The sequence below is a fragment of the Pelodiscus sinensis genome, chromosome 1, assembly GCF_052426305.1.
Source record: "Pelodiscus sinensis isolate ZL-2025 chromosome 1, ASM5242630v1, whole genome shotgun sequence".
NCBI classification, from domain to species: domain Eukaryota; kingdom Metazoa; phylum Chordata; order Testudines; family Trionychidae; genus Pelodiscus; species Pelodiscus sinensis.
Window position 1 is genome coordinate 156,429,765 of NC_143052.1, and position 19,592 is coordinate 156,449,356.

Sequence of the window (19,592 nt, forward strand, 5' to 3'; positions counted from 1 at the left end):
GCTACACCACTTGGAGGTGAATGGATCTTCATCATCATCCCCAGCTTTGAGAAGAGGAAACTGGGCCACGTGTGTAGTGACATGTCTAAAGTCCCCAGGAAACCAAACTAATTCCCATTTCTCTACCCCACTGAGCAGCCTGCCTTGCTTTAAAAGGAGACAGTCACAGGAAATATAACAAAAAACACATGGAAACCTGCTAAGATGTTACTGCGAGAACACATTTTACTTACATTTGATGTTGTCTGACAAACTCTGCAAATTGCCGATCTTTGGCGTAAAGCTCTATAATCCGTATTCTGTCCTGGATTTCCTGTAATACAAAATATGCAATAATAGTAGAAGAACCAAAATAAATACTGTGAAGTATTATACAGAAAACTGAGTTTTACTCCACCTTACAAGTGGCTGAGCACATTTTTATAAATTGAGCATGTGTAGAATTCAGTATAATTTGCAGAACACTGTAAAAAGGAGTCTAGTAATTCTTGTTATCATTGGACCAACTCTTCAAAATTAGTGCATGTTTGCTAATATGTACAGAAGCTATCCATACAGTTTTAGTAAAATCAAGAGATTATGAATGGACAAAATGACATAGCAAAATCTTTTATCCTCAAAAGAGGGCACCTGTATATGTTCACACAAAGAAAATGTCCAATAATTGGGATCTGAGTCTAATCTTTACCTCAAGCTGAACCTCTCTAGTATCGGACCCTCACCCTCTGCAGAGAATTTCCTGATCCATGGGTGGTCAATATTGTCTATCAACATTATCAACACTTCCACTACTTACTTGGCTCTTAGAGAACATTTAGGAGTAAATTAGAGCTAAATAACAGCATGGAACACGGAAGACTTAGTGGCTATAAACAAACTTTTTGGGACTGCAGAAAACTTGGCCACACCTATGATAAGTGGACATCTGGCTAACTGAAATCATACCAGACCAGAGAGGTTCAATCTGTAAAACAATGTAGATTTCAGTGTAGTGACAGTGAGAGAACAATCATGTCCTACAGTGATAGAGACTACAGGAATGACAACTATAGTTTATACAAAGCACTGAGGTACTATTAAAAATACAGCTAAAAAAACCTTCACGACTATTGGTCACTGAAAGAATATTCCATTAGATATGCTACTTTAGACAAGACACAAACAGCTCTTTTTGTGGTATATATTTGCTTATAGTTGGTCAACACAACTGGTAAGCCAAGATGATGCTAAAAATGGCTGTAGCATTATAATTTAAGTCATCTATAGATTTAAAAACTGGTGGAAATTAACATTAATTTTACTCATTTAAACATTGAATAGCTAAAGGCCTCAACCATGACATAGGCCTCCAGAATAACATCCTTCCTGGGGCCTGCTCTCTCCCACATTTAAGATCTATTACTGTTCTGGAGCACCTTTTGAGATGAACATTTGACACAGGGGAGTCAGTATCATTTCCATCTTAGACCTCATTTCCTGATCTGTACAATAGCAACAGTGTGGTTTGCTCAAGGCTTCATCACTAGATTGTTGACACAAATTAGACTAAAAGCCTCATTTGCAGACCCCCAGACTAGCATCCTAGCTGTGGGATACATTTTGCCGTCTACACACTGATGTGGAAATAGGACAATGCTCCCAAACTCGGCAGCAGATTCTAGTAAGAAATAAAGATTTAGAAGAATGTGTGTACCCTTGGAGGAGATATTCTAGCTATACAAATATAATATATGGAGATATACCTATCTCATAGAGATGGAAGGGACCTTGCGAGATCATTCAGTCAAGTCCCCTGCCCTCATGGCAGGACCAAGTACCATCCTTATCAGATTTGCCCTAGATCCCTAAATGGCCCCCTCAAGGATTGAGCGCTCAACCCTGGGTTTAGCAGGCCAATGCTCAAACCACTGAGCTATCCCTCCCCCTATAGGACAACTCTTAAAAGGGGCACTGCTTCCTCCAGGGATAAAAACAAATGGCTTTTTGGGAGGACACCAACTTGCAGAGCTGTCCTGTTCACAGGACAGTTTGGGGTGACTGCCACAAGTGCTGCATTCTGGGGGGCCCTGTGGCAGCTGCCTCAAATGTCCTATGAATGGGGTCCTGTGTGGTCCGGGGGATCACCTGGGGGCCTGGTGTGGGGAAGCATAGGGGTGGCCCCTCTCCCACGCTCACTGAGGTGGTAGGAGCCTGAGCAACTTGGCAGACTTCTCCACCATCTCCTTCCAGCCTTCTGAGCTCTGTTTCAACCTGGCAGCAGGAAGCAGAGCACGGCAGGCTGCTGGGCCACTCCCGCCACTCCAGTGAGTGCAGGGGGGCAGGGGCAACCCCTGCTGCTCCCTCACGCTGGCCCTTCTAGTAATTCCCCTGCTCATGTTGCTCAGAGAGAGGGGATTTGGGACAAGGGGCAAAGAAGAGGTAGGACAAGGGGCAGGGCTTAGGGGAAGGAGTGGAGCAGAGGTGGGGAAGGGCCTGCAGCAGGGGGCTGCCCTAGGGCCTGTGCCCCCCGAGGGACAGCCCTGTCAACTTGACAATTTTTTTTTAAGTTGTGTGCCTCTGGTAGGACAGGAGTATCTTTAGCTGTAAAAATACCCAAATATGTAAACATGCAGCTTCTTAACCATGTGAAATCTAGCTGTCTGTCTGTCTGTAGGCAAGAAGTCATCTCCTACATCCAGACAGGGTGCAGCCACAAGCCCCATACTTGTATTTTGAACACAAGTGCTCAGGGAGTTTTACGACACCCAACAGGGTTTGGTTTTAGTCCCATGCCTGTGCTCACTACCTGGCACTGTGGGGAGCAAACTTCAAAGTCACCCACCTCCTTTGTGAGCTCACTATGCTCATAAATGTGCCTGATCTCTTCACTGCTGTAGTCCGTGGACGTCTCTGCACTGGTAGAGCTGTAGGAGGTGAGCTGTGGGTATCTCCGATAGTAGTGGCTGTATCCGGTAGTATCACTCTCATACATTGGGTTGTACTTCACTGCATTCTCAATGGAGGAGAGGCTATCCCCCTGCCTGTGAAAGAGGAAAACAAAGTACAGGTCAAGTATTGCAGTCTTTCAGTGCGCTCTTCAAAACCTGGATCAATAGATCGTCAGAGTATTTTAGGCAACAGCAGTAGAGTTCCATTCACGTTCCTCAGGATTATTGAGGCCAGAGGGGAAGTGAGCTTGTTGTCTTTGTAAACTACCAGTGCCTCCTTTTGGGGTAGACTGCTAGCTATGCTTAAAGCCATTGTATGGCCTCTGCTCACAAAAGAACGTTCTGACAGTCTGTTAGCTCATGACCAACATTCAGTTTCCAATTGTGAAGGGAACTTCAAAAAACTGTGATGAAGCAATTTTGAAGTCCTGGGATTTCTTTGACCATGTTCAATCTAGCTTCAGCCCTGAAAGTCAAAAAATCTAGGCAGGAGGTGATGATTGTTTCTCATATTGTTTCATGCAGTCTTGTATGCTGTTGGCACGTGCACTCCCTGGCAGGACAGAGTGTCTTGAGTGTTTCCATTACCTTCTCTAGAAGAAATCCCACAAAGTAGCTTTTGAGTAGTTGCTCACATGATCTTTGCTCATACAGATTCAGGGCAAACCCACCTCTCTTGTGCAGATGAAGCACTTAGTGAGGCAATATGGACTTGTGTCTCCGCACTATACTGATGACGTTCAGCACCATAGCCTCTGCTGCATCTGATCTGACTGGTGCGTTGGACATACTGACCCAGTGTTTTCCAACAAACTGGGCTTGGAGGAAAGCTAGCAGGATGAAGTTAAATCCTCACTTGTTAGCAGGTTAGAAATAGGGATGTAAAATTCCATGTAATTGGTTAATTGGTTAAACATTATATTTAACCAGTTAACCAATTAAAAAGGAGGGGAGGGTGCTGTGACCAGGCTGGAACAGTCTTCCCTGCCCCATCTTGCTGAGGACAAGGGCTGCACCAGCCAGCCGGTTAGAGCAGCCCCTGTTGTAACATGCTGCTTTGGCCAGGCCCATCATGGAAAAGGGCTTCTCCAGCCAACCAGTGGCAGCAGACCCTGCCTGCAGTGGTGTGAGGCAGGGCTGAGCCTGCTACTGACAGGGTCTGCCCTGGTCGGCCTGTTGGAACAGCTTTCTGCCTGCTGTGGGCCCCGCAGGGTTTGAGCAAGTGGGGAGCTGCTGCAGTCCCTACATCCCGAATTAGAAAATCAATTGGAAGAAGTGGTGGAGATTATACCTTCAATCCTTGAGGGCATTCACCTTTTGTTACTCAAGTTTGTAATTTGGGAGTCATATTAGAGCCGTAGGCGGTGGGGTCAATAGTGCTCTAGAATATTAGATGGTCTACATACCCTAATGAGTCCTCAGAATCACTTTTGGAGTACTGGTCTCGCAGGGTCCTGGCCAGGAAGAAAATTACAGCAGATGCCACAAGAAGGAAGCCAGCCACTGAAGCAATTGCAATACCCACAACCAATGGCTCTGAGACATACTCTTCACAGTGCTCTCCTCTGTACCACCAGTTCTCACCTACACGACATCTGTAATCCCACATACCCGGGGAAAAAACCCACCAAGGAAACCGTTAAATACTAATACCAAGAGATTAATGGAAAAATAAGACATCTTTCTTCAGTATTTACTAAGCATTATACTTTTTGTTTCTCACATACCAGTTAAGGTTGTTTAAGAATTTTAATAGACCACAATTTAGCTAATATATTGGGATATCTTTTGTAGGAATTTTTAAATGCTGTTTATTATTGACAAAAGTGTGTGTTACAGATGATCTTACCTACACTTAAATTAAATTAAATGTGTAATGCAAATCTATGATTGAAAGATTAAGAACTGTTAATTTATAAGACATCTTTAAAATATATTTTAAATATTTTAAAGCTATAAGGGGGATATTTAATTTCTCTAATGTTGTTGGCTATTGTAACTCTTATTTGAGTAAAGCATGGATCCTAATTGCTGAGACCAAAATGCCTATTTGAAGGAGATTTTTTTTCTAGCTTAATTATTAGTGTGTTAATTTCCTTTTTCTTTCTTCTGCTACCCAATCCCTTTTGTTGAAATTCATGGCTTGTTTTTTAAAATACTGTAGTGGTTCCCCCAAAGACAATTAAATATTTTGAATATGTAGCTAATACAGAGCAACCCCACTAAAATAGTTAAGAGTTATACCAGTGTGAGATCAGAATCAGGCCTCAAGCCTCTGGTACCAAAAATGTATTAAATGTCCAGCCTTCATTGTCCTATTATTCATTTTGCTAGTCATTCTCAGTTCCCTGTATAATGGTGTAGGGTATCATGCCAGAATAGACTGCCTCTCAAAATAGACCAGTGTCTTTCAAAAATTGAAAAAAGAGCTGTTTATATTCTAGTATGTCTTTGTTTTGGTCTTTCATAATTTGGACCATTTTGATATTTGTTCATATTGGTTTCCTTTAAATTGGGAGTACCATTTTTAACTCTAGTATATTTAATCTGCCTTACAAATTAAGGATGTAAAGGACTTGTCGACTATCACATAAGCAAATGCTTATCGGATAGTCAGTCAATTCATCGACTCCCCCCCCCACCAACTTGCTGCCTCTATCATATGGAAGCAGCAAAGAGGGGAAGGGGAAGAGAGGGTACTTCAAAGCGGCAGTACCGCCCAGCTGAGCCAGGAATCAGCTGTGCAGTGCTGCCCCTTTAAAACCTCCTAGGCATTTCAAAAGGGCAGCCACCGTACAGCCAAGCCCCAGATCAGCTGTGTGGTGCTACCCCTTTAAAACACTGCTTCGGTGTTTCAGAGAGGCAGCGCCGCACAGCTGAACCCCGGATCAGCTATATACGCTGCCCCTTTGAAACGCAGAATTGAAATTCAAAGGGAAGTGCCGTGGAGCCTGGGGTCAGCTGGGGACTCCCAGCTCACCCTGGGTACCGCGCGGCATTTCCGCAGAACCCGGGGTCAGCTGGGCTCTGCACGACATGCAGCACAGCATGCAACCCTGGGTCAGCAAGGGACTCTGAGTCCCCTGCTGACCCCGGGCTCCATGAGGGCGCTGTGGCTTTGAAATGCACAAGAGCTCCTGCTGGGGACTCTTGTACATTTCAAAGCTGGCCCCTGTGCAGCCCGACTCAGCAGGACTTCCCCCTGGCTGCAAGCGGAGTTCCACATTCCTCCTTTGAAATGTACAAGAGCCCCCACTGGGGCTCTTAGGCACTTCCACATTCCTCCTTTGAAATGTACATCAACTACTCGACTAGTCAATTAACCGCAATTTAACATCCTTATTACAAATCTGAAGTTTGTAAAAGAATCAAGGAACTGAACTTTCTTGATAATGTGTTTTACCACATGAATACATCAAATAATGTCTTGAGTGTTATTATTAGGAACCTCTATCATTACACTCAACACAATGCCTTGTGGGTGTAGAGTTTTGTTTCTTGTTTTGGGATTTTTGGGGAAGGGGCTATAGAATAGGTAAAGCAAAAGTTTGTACTTCCTGTTTGTGAAAGATACGAAGACAAAGGATAACATACCTACATATGGCCCCTTGTCCTGGGATTATGTCGCACTTCCCATCATTTTGGCAAAAATCTGGTTGTAGGTCACATATGCTATTACAAGGCAATCCTTCAATGCTTAGATAGCCAGGATAACACACACACTCAGCCTCACCACTCCAGCGATTTACTAAGCATTCAGAGAACTCATTGCAGGCCTGGAACTTGCAAGGATCGGCTTGATCTCCTGACAACAGAGACATGCAGAGAGTGGAGGTAAGAGAGTGAATAGTTTTAGCTACCTGCTCTGCTCTAGGTCAATGCGCATTACCACCTACCGTGGTGAAAACTAACCCAGGAGATCATTTAAGACTCCCAGTCATTGTTAGTACAACTATAGCTCTTCTAATGCATAGATTTCTAAGAGCTCTGCAAAAGAAAGTCAGTGGTGTCAACCTCTTTGTACCCTATTTTCCCATCTGTACTACAGGGATAATAAGTGACTTACTTAAGGCCATACAGTCAATCAGTGGGACAGCAGAGCATAGAATGTAGGTCTCCTGTCCCTTATTTTTGGTTCTCTACCCACAGGCCTATGCTGCTTCTTTCATGCTTTCTATCATTAAAACTTTTGCCATTTCTCCAAGTTACTTTTTATTTAAAATATGGCTGATCTCCAGCCCTATCCACAATAGAAGAGCCACACTACAGGCCCTGAGGAGAGCACAGTGAGGTTTGCCTGCATTCATGCAGTACACACAGTGTGCTAGCTAATGTGTGCACACAGATGTAAAATGACATGATTTAATTTGGTTAGAAAACTTCAGTATTGATTTTTAAACTGCCCTTTTCTAATCATCTCTCCCACTTTCTGTTGGAGGACAAGCTACATCAACGCAGGAGTCACCATTTGCCAACACATCTCACAGTTATTTCCTGTTTTTTTAAGTATAAGGAAAATATTTCTCAGTTGCCAATCTATGCTAATTGTTGGCAAATGCTGCCTCTTTAATTGCAAGGGGGGATCTTGTTTTCCTACAAATCTCTCTGGAAATGGAGGAATAGAAAAATACAAAACAGATTCCTCTCCTCCCTTCCTTAACCAGAGGAATTAATTACAGAAAGGTCTCTTCCATGATTACTGAGATCAGAACTGGAATTCTAGAGTAAAGATGCATCCTCTTTTGGGCATTAAAGACTCAAGAATGACCAGAACATAAGAGTCCAGTTTGGAGTCCGTTTTTAGCTTATGTAATATTAGGTGACCTAAGGAGTCAGGCTAATTAACACGTTTGGTACAGTGAACTTGGAGCAGCTGCCAGGATATTAACCCTAGCTATACTGAGCACTTAGCAGTAAGTTGTTCCCATGACTCAACATCATATTCTAACATGAAGCAATTTCCCAGTATACTTATGTCCTTAAATGGGTTGTTTCTGGGAGGAAGGATTTTCCTGTCAACAAAGAGCTGCATGGAAGAGTCCAGCCAAATGGGGGAGCCAGGAACATGAGTATGCTGGAGCGGGTGAGGGAGTAGAGAGACAGTCAGGGTGGGAAGGTATCTGGGAAAACAAGAGCCAAATTCTATGTTCTAACCTTCCCTCTGTCTGCAACCCAGTGTGAAGTTGGTGGAGTTACACAGGATGTAGGTCAGCACCAAACGTGACCCCAAATTTCTCTAGGAGGCTGTAAAGTTTTGGTGAATCTTGGTTCCAACTTTGCCTTAATCTGCCCCTCTAAACAGATTGGTTTTCCCAGTTTTTAAAAAACTCTTAAGATGGAGCAGAATGGTGGGTGCACTTCTCTAAGGATCTGAGACACTGAGAAAGTCAGCTCAGTTTCTCAACCCTGAGCTTATTTGATATGGCAGGTGCTACTTAATGAACTGGCAGCATCCTCATAGTGTCATTACCTGATTCCACATCCAGGGAGTACTTGTCAATGGCCAAGTTCATGGTCTGGTAGGCAGTGTTGCAGAAGTCTTCCAGAATTATATAGACAGCATTAGTGACATTGCGAGGCACAGGTTTTTGAAACTTCATTCGGCTGTTTACCACAATGCTGCCATTCCTGAAGTTCAGGATTTCAAGATTCTGGAAACCTGTTAGATTGGACTGGAGGTAGGGAACCAGCTGCAGTGTGGGAAACACAATGATATCTGTGCTGAGAGATAAATCCAGTGATGGAAGATCTATTGCTGAATTGACGGTCCAGGTCAACTCTGCAGCTATTACATCAAACTGACTAGCTATTTTGTACAAATTAAATTTTAAAAAGGTGTCAAAACTGTATCCGGCTGAAGCCCATACAGCCCATATGCAGCTTGTCTGAGAGATTCACATAATTTCCATAAAAGAGAGCAAATCACAGCAGGCTTCTTGTTCTAAAACAGAAGCATAGCCCACTGGATGCAGTGTTCTATCTTAATGCAAGCAAGGCGCATACTGAAAGAGCAGGACTTATCTCATTGAATGTCAGCTTTTATACATTTGGCTACTCCAGCCAAACTAATTGATGTAATATACAAAGGAAGATGTTTCAGCTTAAAATCTGATCATTACTCTGGCGGCCTTCTGCCACCCATAGGCTATTTAAGAGATAAGTAGATCTAGAGGCAATTTAACTCACTCAACTAGAGATTTAATAGAGTAGACATTTTCAGAATAAAATATTTTAAAACAGGTGAGATCATTCAGTAACATATCACTCTACACTCCAAATTACATTCCCAATTATTTTACCTTTCACCTATGGACAGAGCAAATAAAGACTCTGTTCAGAAATTAACACAAGAATCCCATGGAGCCAATTAAACTACAGCCAATTAAACTCTCTGGTCCAGCAACATCCATGGAACGGAGCAAATTTAGTTAGCCAGGTGTCCACTTATCATGGATGTGACCAAGTTTCCCACAGTTCCATAAAGTTTGTTTTCAGCCACCAGTCCTGGCTCTCAATGATCTGTGCTGTTTTTTTAACCTTAATTGACCCCTAATGTCTTCTAAGAGCCCAGTAAGCAGTGGAAATGTTGTTAATGCTTCTAGACAATATTGACCTCCCATGGTTTGACAAATTCTATGGTTCGGCACCCGTCATGTCCCCAGGGTACTGGACTAAAGAAGTTCAACCTATATATGATCTATAGCGGCCAACTATCTGTCCCAGTATTATTAAATATTTAAGGAGGGTATGTCTACACTAGCCCCCTAGTTTGAACTAGGGAGGCTAATGTAGGCATTCGAAGTTGCAAATGAAGCCCGGAATTTAAATATCCCGCGCTTGATTTGCATGTTCCCGTCCGGTCGCCATTTTTTAATTCCACTAGTCTGAAGTAACTGCCCGCGACTACACGCGGTAGTGAAAAGGTAATTCGAACCAAGTCCTCATGGAATGAGGTGTAAACTGTTACACCTCATTCCATGAGGACTTGGTTCGAATTACCGTTTCACTGCCGCATGTAGTCGCGGGCAGTTACTTCAGACTAGTGGAATTTAAAAATGGCAACCGGATGGGAACATGCAAATAAAGCCCAGGATATTTAAATCCCGGGCTTCATTTGCAACGTTGAATGCCTACATTAGCTTCCCTAGTTCGAACTAGGGGGCTAGTGTAGACATACCCTAAGAAACTTACTTTTGCCTTGGTAGATCTGTCCCACACCAATTAAATGTCAAAATTTAACATCCTAATATTAAAATAAAAGCTTTACATTTTTCAACCAAATTCTCTTACTACAAAATAAAAGTAACATCTACTAACATCAATGAGTTATTCTCAACCTGTGGGATCCACTAGGCCAATATAGTTTATTTGCAAACAAAATCTCTCTCTCTCTCCCTCCCTCTTTGCTCATATGCATTATAGGAAATGTTTTTAATTTAGGGCTTATGGTAGATGCTAGTAATATTTATCATAAAGTGACTCTTACCAGTTCTAAGAATCGTTGCTCCAGTGCCTTATATTCAGGGGAATTTTTATTGAATAGGTCCTCTGAGAACAGCATGTTGGTAACACGGAGACTAAAGAATACCACTAAAGCTCGTGAGGACACGGTAGTATTGCGATTTGCGTGCGTTGGCCAAGCTATGCTGGCCATCTCTGTGGAGTGGGCATTAGTCGATAGCTCCATGCGACTCTCTGTCATACTTCTTTCTTCCAGGTTCATTTCAGGAGGATAAAACATTGTGCCTGTGTGATCCAGCTCCACTGAAGTATCCTGTACTTCTGTTGTCGTGTCCTGCCCCAATTTTGTTGAGCTAACAGTAGTCTGAGATACTGTATAATGTAGAGTAGGTGAACTGGACAGAGGACCAATAGCACTTTTTGTTATAGTCACTGTTGCAAAAGAATCCACTGCCATATTTAAGTTATCCAGGGTACTAATGTCATGGTCTGTACTAGACTGTCCAGTGAAATCTTCTGGATCAGTGGCCAGCTCCAAGATATAAGGACCTATGGTTGAAACATCAACCATATTTGGTGCTTCAGATTGCAGGTATTGATCAGTAGGTTTCTCAGATGCCCTTTCTGTGTTGTGAGTTGGCCGACTGTTCAAGGGTTTCACAGCAATTGATCCAGCAATGTCTTCAGTTATCAAATGCAAATCTGGAGTTTGCTGCTCCTCTATGAAAATACCTGTGACTGCTGAGTCTATTGTAGGAGTCGCTGTAAGCGCTATTTCTGGCTTGAGGAGCCCAGTCCATGAAGAATCCATGTCTTGGTGCCCTATTGTAGTAGCTACATCTGATTGGCTTATTGTGGACAGTACTTCTGGCTTTGCCTCTTCCTCATTTTGGGTTCCTGCTTCTTCATATATGATTTGATAATCCTCACTGGACACCTCAGCTTGTTTAATGCTGTATGTCCCTATAGATGTAAAGAGATGACGTTCTGTAAAGAGATCGTTTTCATGTGGCGAGGTGGTGGTCTGTTCTGTCATATCTAAAGGAGGATAGTCCACTGCGGGCTCATATGAAAAGGATGAAGAATAACCATACATGCCTGATGCCTCTGCTGTTTGCATGGATAGTTCCATATTCAAGTTTTCTTGTGTCCACACCACAGATACTTGCTGCGTTGTGGCTTCTGAAAGTCCAGGTCCATGTGACTGAAGGTCATCAGGGAATTCCCTTCTTGTGTTGGTCACATCACCATCCTCAGGATTATCATTTAATTTCTCTATAGAATCAATGATATAATCTAGGATCTGTTCCTCAGGAATATCCTGTTCTCTGATCAACAGAGACTCATTTTTATCATTCAGTCCATTTTCAGGAAGAGGATGGAAAACTGGCTCTAATGTCACTATGCCCCATGGCCATGCCTCTTGTCCTGAAGCATCAAATCCTGAGCCAGATCCATCTTCAGATATAATTTCTCCTCCTGGATATAGATCAGGCTTCACAGGGTTCACCTCTAGATACAAGTCTGCTTCCTCCAGACTGTTGTGAAATTTGGAGTCAATGTCAATGAGCATGGTGTCTCCTGCAGTCTCTGTAGAGATCTTTCCATTATTAGGTTCTGATACTGAGGTAGAGGCTTTTGTTGTCATAGAAGTCATAGGAACCACAGAAGTAGCTATGGATGGCATTTCTTTTGGTACAATATGAGGGCGTAGACTATAAGGCAGAAGAAAGCCTTCTGACACTCCTCCATCTGCAAACACAGTCAACATTTTTCATTTAGTTATAGTTTATAATTGTAATTTTAGCTTGTCAGATTCTATTTCTCTTTTCTCCCCAAGAACCAGTAACTGTGTTTTTCTCTATTAAGTACCGTGATCTCCTTACGTGCCAAAGTTAAAAGCGACTGTCGTGGATTTATCTATCATCATATCTAACAAACTACTTGGCACAGTTTTTGTAAACTGGAATGGGCAAGGGGAGATGTGTATATACCATTAATCTTTTCAGAGCGAACAGGCCTTATTTGTTGCTATAATCATTTAGATTCAGAAGTTGGTTTTTCTACTCTGAAAGTGAAACTGACTAAATACATAGGTATTGGATAGAACTTCTAGGATTTTCTAAAAAGTTCTTTGAGGGGGCCCGGACTCTTGAGCACAAGGTATACATTGCTATCCAGACTTTAACTTTAGTAAATGAAGTGAAGTAACTTACCATCTTCTAAAGAAGCAGGGATAGACAGCCATTCCTGAGAATCCACAGGAGAGCCCCTGTCTAGCTGTGGTGTGGTGACAGAATGAAGAGTCTGGCTCCCTTCCTTTAGATTCATCCCAGCAGGGGAAGAAGTGAGGACAGCCTCCGGTGTTCCATTAAAGTTGTTCTCCGAATCCAGATTCTCTGACCTTAACCAGAACTCATTGCCATTGGCTTGTTCTCTATCCAAAGTGAAACCTGGTTTGGTGAAATCAAGTGGCAAGATATTGCTTGCAGTTGTTGCGTCTGCGGAGGGCCGCTCAGCTAAAAGGGCATTATCCTGAGAGACAAACCCATAACAATCTATTATTGGGTGACTTGTGTCTGCATAGGGACTGCACACATTATGCTAAGTGGTACAGTAACTGTGAACTAGCATCAGGTTCTGCTTGGTGGGCTTCTGTTTCCCTGGTTGAGGGTAAAATGCAATAGCAAGGGACTCTGAACTAGGAGCATTAGCAATGGGTGCTGATGGTTAAGTTACAGGGGCAGGACTGCATGTACCTGATCATGCCTGTGACCTACATTTTAAGTCAGCCCATGTTCATTCCAAAAGGATAGGGTCCAATAAAGATTCTTTAGAGAACAGCAGCATTCCTTTGAAAATACTATTCCACAGCAGTGGGATACTGTGGATGGGAATATGACCCACCTATGCACAGCTGTTTTCCTTCAACCAACTGAAAGAATTTACTGGTGCATTGTAAATAAGATTAAGACTGTGTCCAAGTTATTTTTAGTGAAGTCAGGAACAGTTCACGGGCACTAAATGAAAATCCACAGAAGCCTGTGACCTCTCCCTGACTTTTACTAAAAATAACTAACCAAATGGGCCTGAGGTGGGATGAGAGCCTGAGCCCTACAGCGAGAAGGGTGAGGGCCCAGCTTCACCTGCAGCAGCTGGGATCTCTAGCCTCTGCACCCCAGGGCTGAAGTGGAAAATGTCACAGACGTCTCTGGAAGTCACAGAATCAGTGACTTCCATGACACATTTTTATACTTCGTTATACACCAGTACTATTCAATTTCATGTTTTCACAGGCTGGATAAGGCACCCTGCGTATCTTGGCAGGCTAAAAAGCTCTCTCTAGGGCAGAAGTGGGCAATAATTTTTGATGGGGGGTCACTCCAAGAATTTAGAAAGTGGTCAAGGGCCACGCTCTTCCATATAAATGGAGGTGGTGTGGAGTCTGGGATGGAGATTGGGTGCAGAAGGGAGCTTGCAGTAAGGGATTAGAGTGCAGGAGTGAGTGTGGGGCCGGGAGGCAGTTTGGGTGAAGGAAGCAGCTGTAACCTGGTACTAGGGTGTAGAGGTCTGGATTGTGACCTGGGGAAGAGGAGTAGGGTTTAGGAGAGGGAGAAGAGGTTTGGGTTGGGGCCTAGGGCAGGACAGGTTGTGACTTGGGGCAGGGGACTGGAGTGCAGGATCTGTCAGGGAACATGGGTGTAGGAGGGGGGCAGAGGGTTTGAGGTATGTGGGGTGGAGGGCAGAGGGTTGGAGTGCCAGAGGTAGTCTCTGGCCCAGAGACTTACCTGCTTGATTCCCAGCCAACAGCCTTGTCAAACAGACTCCCTGTCTGCCCCGTTCCACCTCCACACTGGCTGCAAGGGCCATGTGGTTTTTGAACAGCTGTGGGCCTGAGGGGAGGGGAGAAGCTGTCTGCTAACAACAAGCAGCACCCATTGACCAAAAACCAGCCAATAAGATTGTGCTGGGGACGGGAGCAGCACATGAAGCCTCTCCTCCCTCAGCCTCCGCCTCACAGCTGTTCAAACAGACTCCCGCAGCAGCTTTTCTCAGCAGTATGTGGGGGTGGGAGAGGCAGGGAGTCAGCCTGAGGCTCCCTGCTGTGTCCATGAGCCAGATCTGGTGGCTTAGTGGGCAGAATCCAGCCCACGAAGGGTGTTTTGCCCAGGCCTGCTCTAGCGTAACAGGGCTCTCCAGATGTTTACTCTCTAAGGAGCCTGCCAGGGATCACAAGCGGTGTGCTGGATTGCATTTACTAATCTTGCGTGACAGTGACAATACTCAATGAAATCTTGTAAACACATAGTTTTACAAATGCACCGCAATGCTATTAGAACAGCATACTATTCATATTAATTCTATTAAAACTATGACATTTAAACAGGAAATTAAACTCATAAGAAACTAAATGATTGGACATCTAATTTCCTTTTTTATAAGCCTGATATTTTGACTGTTGCTTTTTGGGCTTTTTCTTTTATTGAAAAACTACTGTGCGGGACACAATCACATGAACTGCTAAAAGCACGTCAATTACTGAATGCTTTACATTGCATAAGCACCCGATTAAAGGCCTATCACTAAGTCAAAATTTATCAACACAATCTAGCTCTAGTGTGTTTAAATATACATTAAAAGTTTAGAAGTTAAATACATGGCATGATGAGAGAGGGAAAATAAATGCAAGTGCATATGCCCAGTCCCCATCAGTGTTCTCCTCCAGTTCCCCCAATCTGCTCAGAACCCCTCCCCCATTAGTTCTTGCCTCTAGCCCATCCTGCTCCCAAGCCCCTGCATCATTCCCACACTCATCTCTGCTCTTATGGGAATTCTTCAACCAATTCTTCCAGCCTAGGGTGGAGGGAAGCTACAGCAGAGTCCCCCTTCCTGCCTTTCAGGGTATAGGGGCTAGGCTCCTTCACCTCTCTCCCCTTTCTCAGATGGGATGTTACAGGGAGAGAACAAGGAGTGAAGCCACTCTGAACTGAATTACACTTTTGGCTCTCTCCTTCCCCTGCCCCTGCTGGGAGGGTTCCTCTGCTCCCCCCTTCCTACAGGAATAGGTTCGACTCGGGAAGAGGAAGAAATCTGTACTGCTGTTTCCCAAGCAGGCATGAAGGAGCAGCTGATGCTCAGTGGTGGGCCAAATGGGGGAGACTCATGGGTTGGATGTGGCCCAAAGGCAGCCAAGTAAAGAACAAGTTTATGATCTACCCACTAGCTGCAAGTCCATCTGGCTACTACAGAAACCCATCCATCTCCTTACAGTTCATAAGCATATTTGGGTAACACCACACAGTTTCTATAAAGCCTGTTAAGACAGTGGAAACTATAGTAAGAGGCAGAACACTTAGAACTTACATAGGGCTTTTCATCTCCATGCTGAGGGAAATGCAGAAAGTAAACAAACAGCATACATGGTGAAAAGCACATTTGATTTCAAAACTATTCTCTGTTCTTTCCTACACTATGCTAGGATGTGGACATCTTAATAGTCATAATGCTTAGCACTTTTCATCTTCAAATGTTAATCTATTCACACAGTACCTCTGGGAAGTAGGGGTAGGTACTGCCCCCTTTTTGAACACTGAGGAAAGATCAAGTAACTTAACCAAGACCAAAGAGGGGTCAGTATGTCATAACGGATTAGAATGGAAGAGCCTGGCTTCCAGTCTTCGGCACAGAAAGCTAGAGCAATGTCCACCCCAGTGCGTCTTTCTCAGACTGAGGGAATAAGGTGAGAAAAGTGGGGGCATGAAAAAAATGTCAACAATTTAAGAAAAAGAATAATTTTTGTAACAGTTAATCAATTCCTGATGGTGACCAATGCAGCTAAGTGAACAGTGGGCATTTTTTTTAAAGTAAATATTCATTTTAATTCCAAAACAAATATTGATTTAACCATTTCTTCTTTCACTTGGCCTCAACCATTTGCTTTACTAGCATGAATATCTGTCAAAAACTCATTTAAGATCAACTTGTCAATTTCAGATGGCATCTTTGGTTGTAAAACTTGCAATCTGTGCTGTGTAAGGTCTCTATCCTGCAGTGAGATTTAGTAATGTAGACACCTGGCTCCACCCAAGACAGGGGTCCATGCTAGTGAATCATACTGCAAGACAAGTTAGATACATACCGTATATACTCGAACATAAACCCATTTGTTCATAAGCTGACCCCCCCCAAGTTACAGGAAAAAAAAGTAAAAAAAAAATCAATGACCTGTTTATAAACGAACTCTATATCTGTATCTACATGTTTTGTTAGTCTATGTGCTACCAGACCATTTGTTGTTTTTTAAGTTTATCCTGTACAGACTAACTCAGCTACCCCCTGAAGCTTCTATATCAGTGGTTTACAAACTTCTGGTCCCACCTCGTCAGCGTAAGCTGTCGGAATGTTTTGTTTATCTGAAGCATCTGCAGACTCCCAGAGTCTGTGATTCACTGTTTCTGGCCAACACAAGTGGCAAGAAGTGGCAGCCAGCACGTCCCAGGCAATGGAAGCTGCGCGAAGCAGCACAGGCTGAGGGACATAACTGGCTGTAGGCATGGAGCCTCTCAGCTCCCACTGGCTGCCATTTGCCGTTCCCAGCCAATGGGAACTGAGGGAAGCAGCGTGAGCCAAGGAACCTGCTGGATGCCACTTCCTGCTGCTCCCATTGACCTGGAATGGCAAACTGTTCTAAGAACATAAAACGTTCCAGCACACCAGCATTTTGTCCTACTGGGCTGGGAACTGATGATTGCCAACTCCTCACCAGCAGAAAAAAAATGTGAAGCACAATGACCTGATCATAAGCCCCCACTCTTTACCATGTGCTTTAAAAAACATCGGCTTATGATCGAGTATACACGGTAATTCATCCAATAAGGGAGTAGAAAAATATTGTATTTATGTAATGAATCTGTAAAAGCAAGAATTGTGAACACTCGCAATGGATTCTTCAAAGTCTACATCTAAGAATTATTCTCAAGTAACTTGAAAATTATTTTGAATACATAATTAAATTATCTGATTTATTCATGTGAACAATTTGTGAATAAGAAAAAATGTGAATTTCACACAAAATAAGCTGTTTTCTTGTGAATTATTTGTTCTGCTCTATTTAGCAAGTATTTGAGTAGCTGTTATTGCACTCCTGATATCTTTGTAGATGGTTTTAATTTTACCAATTGCAAGTTATTATATTTTAATATTATAATATTTATAATAAAATAAAAAATAATACATAGCAGTTTTATGCTTCAGAAACGATCTTAAGGAAAAAAAAATCACCAGCGTGGTGTAAAACTCTCTTTTTTGCAAGATTAGTGAAATAAGTATTAAAAAAAAATTAAAACTCGTGTCAATAACTTTTCAATGAAAATGTTTTAGATGTTAGCATGCAGGTGCCAAGAATTGCACTTCATCATTTATTTAATGTGTATTGGTGTTCCTATGACAACTAATACATTTCAAAGATTATTGTTATAGTATAATGTTATATTAACAAGTTTAATATTATAGTGGCATGATCTGTTTTTTGCCAATATCATTTGAACAATTTACTAATATGAAATATCACTGTAAAAACCAAAAAACCCCACAATTTTCCAGGGCTTGCTGCCCGAAAGACATCACATTCAATAACCCAGGCTCTTAAAATAATAAAGTCTGGTTTAAATCCTATCTCTGGGATTTGAGCAAGCTACCATGATTATGATGTGAGTGGTGGCTCTAGAGTTAATTGATCACTGATATCTCATCAGTTTGTGAAATTAGGATAGTCCCACACAAATATTACGACATTAAAATAGTGTCCTAAAATTTAAACTATTACTATAAAATAAAGGTATTTTCTCTTACTGGTGCTATTATTACCTACTTAGCTGTAAAGTATTGATATTGCCTATAAGGAATTTTAAAAGTTCAGCCTGTTTGTAAACTGTCCATAAGCAATTTGATTTTCTTATTTAAATTGTTTCCCAAATAATTTCTGCATTGTTGATTGCACAGGGCAGCTTGCTGCAAGTATTGAAGATCTAAAATTGAAGCTCTTAGTTGGAAAAGTAGGCCATATGCTATTGTTTCTATTCCTTGACTAGATAAACAGAACTACTAGAATCAGGTTTCTGTTGCACATAATTGCTTTTACATGTTCATAATTCACTTCCAGAAAATATTTTTAAAAATCCAGTTAAAATGTATTATTATTGCAAACTTTCATTTGCTAAAATATCTGCAGCAAGTGAACATAGAAGCAATATACGAACAGCTAAAATTATTTATTAATGCATGTGTAGAAACTATTAAGAATTCACTCAACTCTCAAATATACAATATAGAAAACCAATCTCTACAAATTAGTCAATATATTCATGCTGTTCACCACAATCAACTCCATGCAAATTTCTAGATTGCACAGGTTTATTTCCGAAGCTTTTCATCAGCCAAAGATTCCCACTGAAGTTATTGATACTACACATATTAATTACTATAGCGTACGTTAATATAGCGTATACATCACAACATACTCATATGAAGTCAATGGAATTTACTTAATGAAGACTTCGAAGATTTGAACTGAAATTAAGTGTGTCCAGGGTCACAAAACTATCTGCATAATAGGCCTGATCAAACTTTAGACTGGATCACCACCAAATCTAAGGATGTTCAGAAGCTGGGTCTCAATGTTGTGGCTTAATTGAGTTTATCACTAGAGCTATATAGACAAAGGTTGCCTTAAATGCTTTCAACTTTGGAGAAAACATGGACATAAAAAAAAGGATACTTCTTGTACTGGCCAAGACTTTTCTAGATTTCCTTTGCTGTTATGGAGATGAACGGTTGGGGGGGGGGGGGTTGTTTATTTGTTTTGTTTTTGTAAGAACTGAGCACTACACTTCTCAGTAAGAACAATGCTGTTGCAAAATTCTTTTTTAATCCAGTCTCTTCCATGGGCAAAATTTCCTCTCACATCTACGACTACTGTTCCAAGCAAAGGCCCTAATGATACTCTTCAGTTGTGAGGACCACCATTTCCCCATGAAGCCATATATACTCACAACATTGCAAGAAACCAAAAGGGAATCCTACAATGAAGGCTCAGCTAGATAAGTTGTAAGTAGTACACAGTATTGGCTTATACTGAAAAGAACAGGTCAGGCTCTGTTGTAGAAGGTGTGCCACTAACTCAAAGACCAAATATTTCACAAAAGG

The 19,592-nt window shown here is 42.2% G+C and overlaps 1 protein-coding gene across 1 annotated transcript in view; it reads right to left on the reverse strand.

Annotated features, from left to right (window-relative positions):
* Positions 1 to 19,592, reverse strand: part of IMPG2 (interphotoreceptor matrix proteoglycan 2) — an 84,545-nt gene that overhangs the window by 5,096 nt on the left and 59,857 nt on the right. The window contains exons 13-19 of the mRNA XM_075907641.2: positions 12,605 to 12,923; positions 10,414 to 12,140; positions 8,398 to 8,617; positions 6,522 to 6,732; positions 4,334 to 4,522; positions 2,822 to 3,020; positions 234 to 313 (exon numbers count right to left, since the gene is read on the reverse strand). Of these exons, the coding sequence (XP_075763756.2) occupies positions 234 to 313; positions 2,822 to 3,020; positions 4,334 to 4,522; positions 6,522 to 6,732; positions 8,398 to 8,617; positions 10,414 to 12,140; positions 12,605 to 12,923 (2,945 nt within the window). The remainder of the gene's footprint in view (positions 1 to 233; positions 314 to 2,821; positions 3,021 to 4,333; positions 4,523 to 6,521; positions 6,733 to 8,397; positions 8,618 to 10,413; positions 12,141 to 12,604; positions 12,924 to 19,592) is intronic.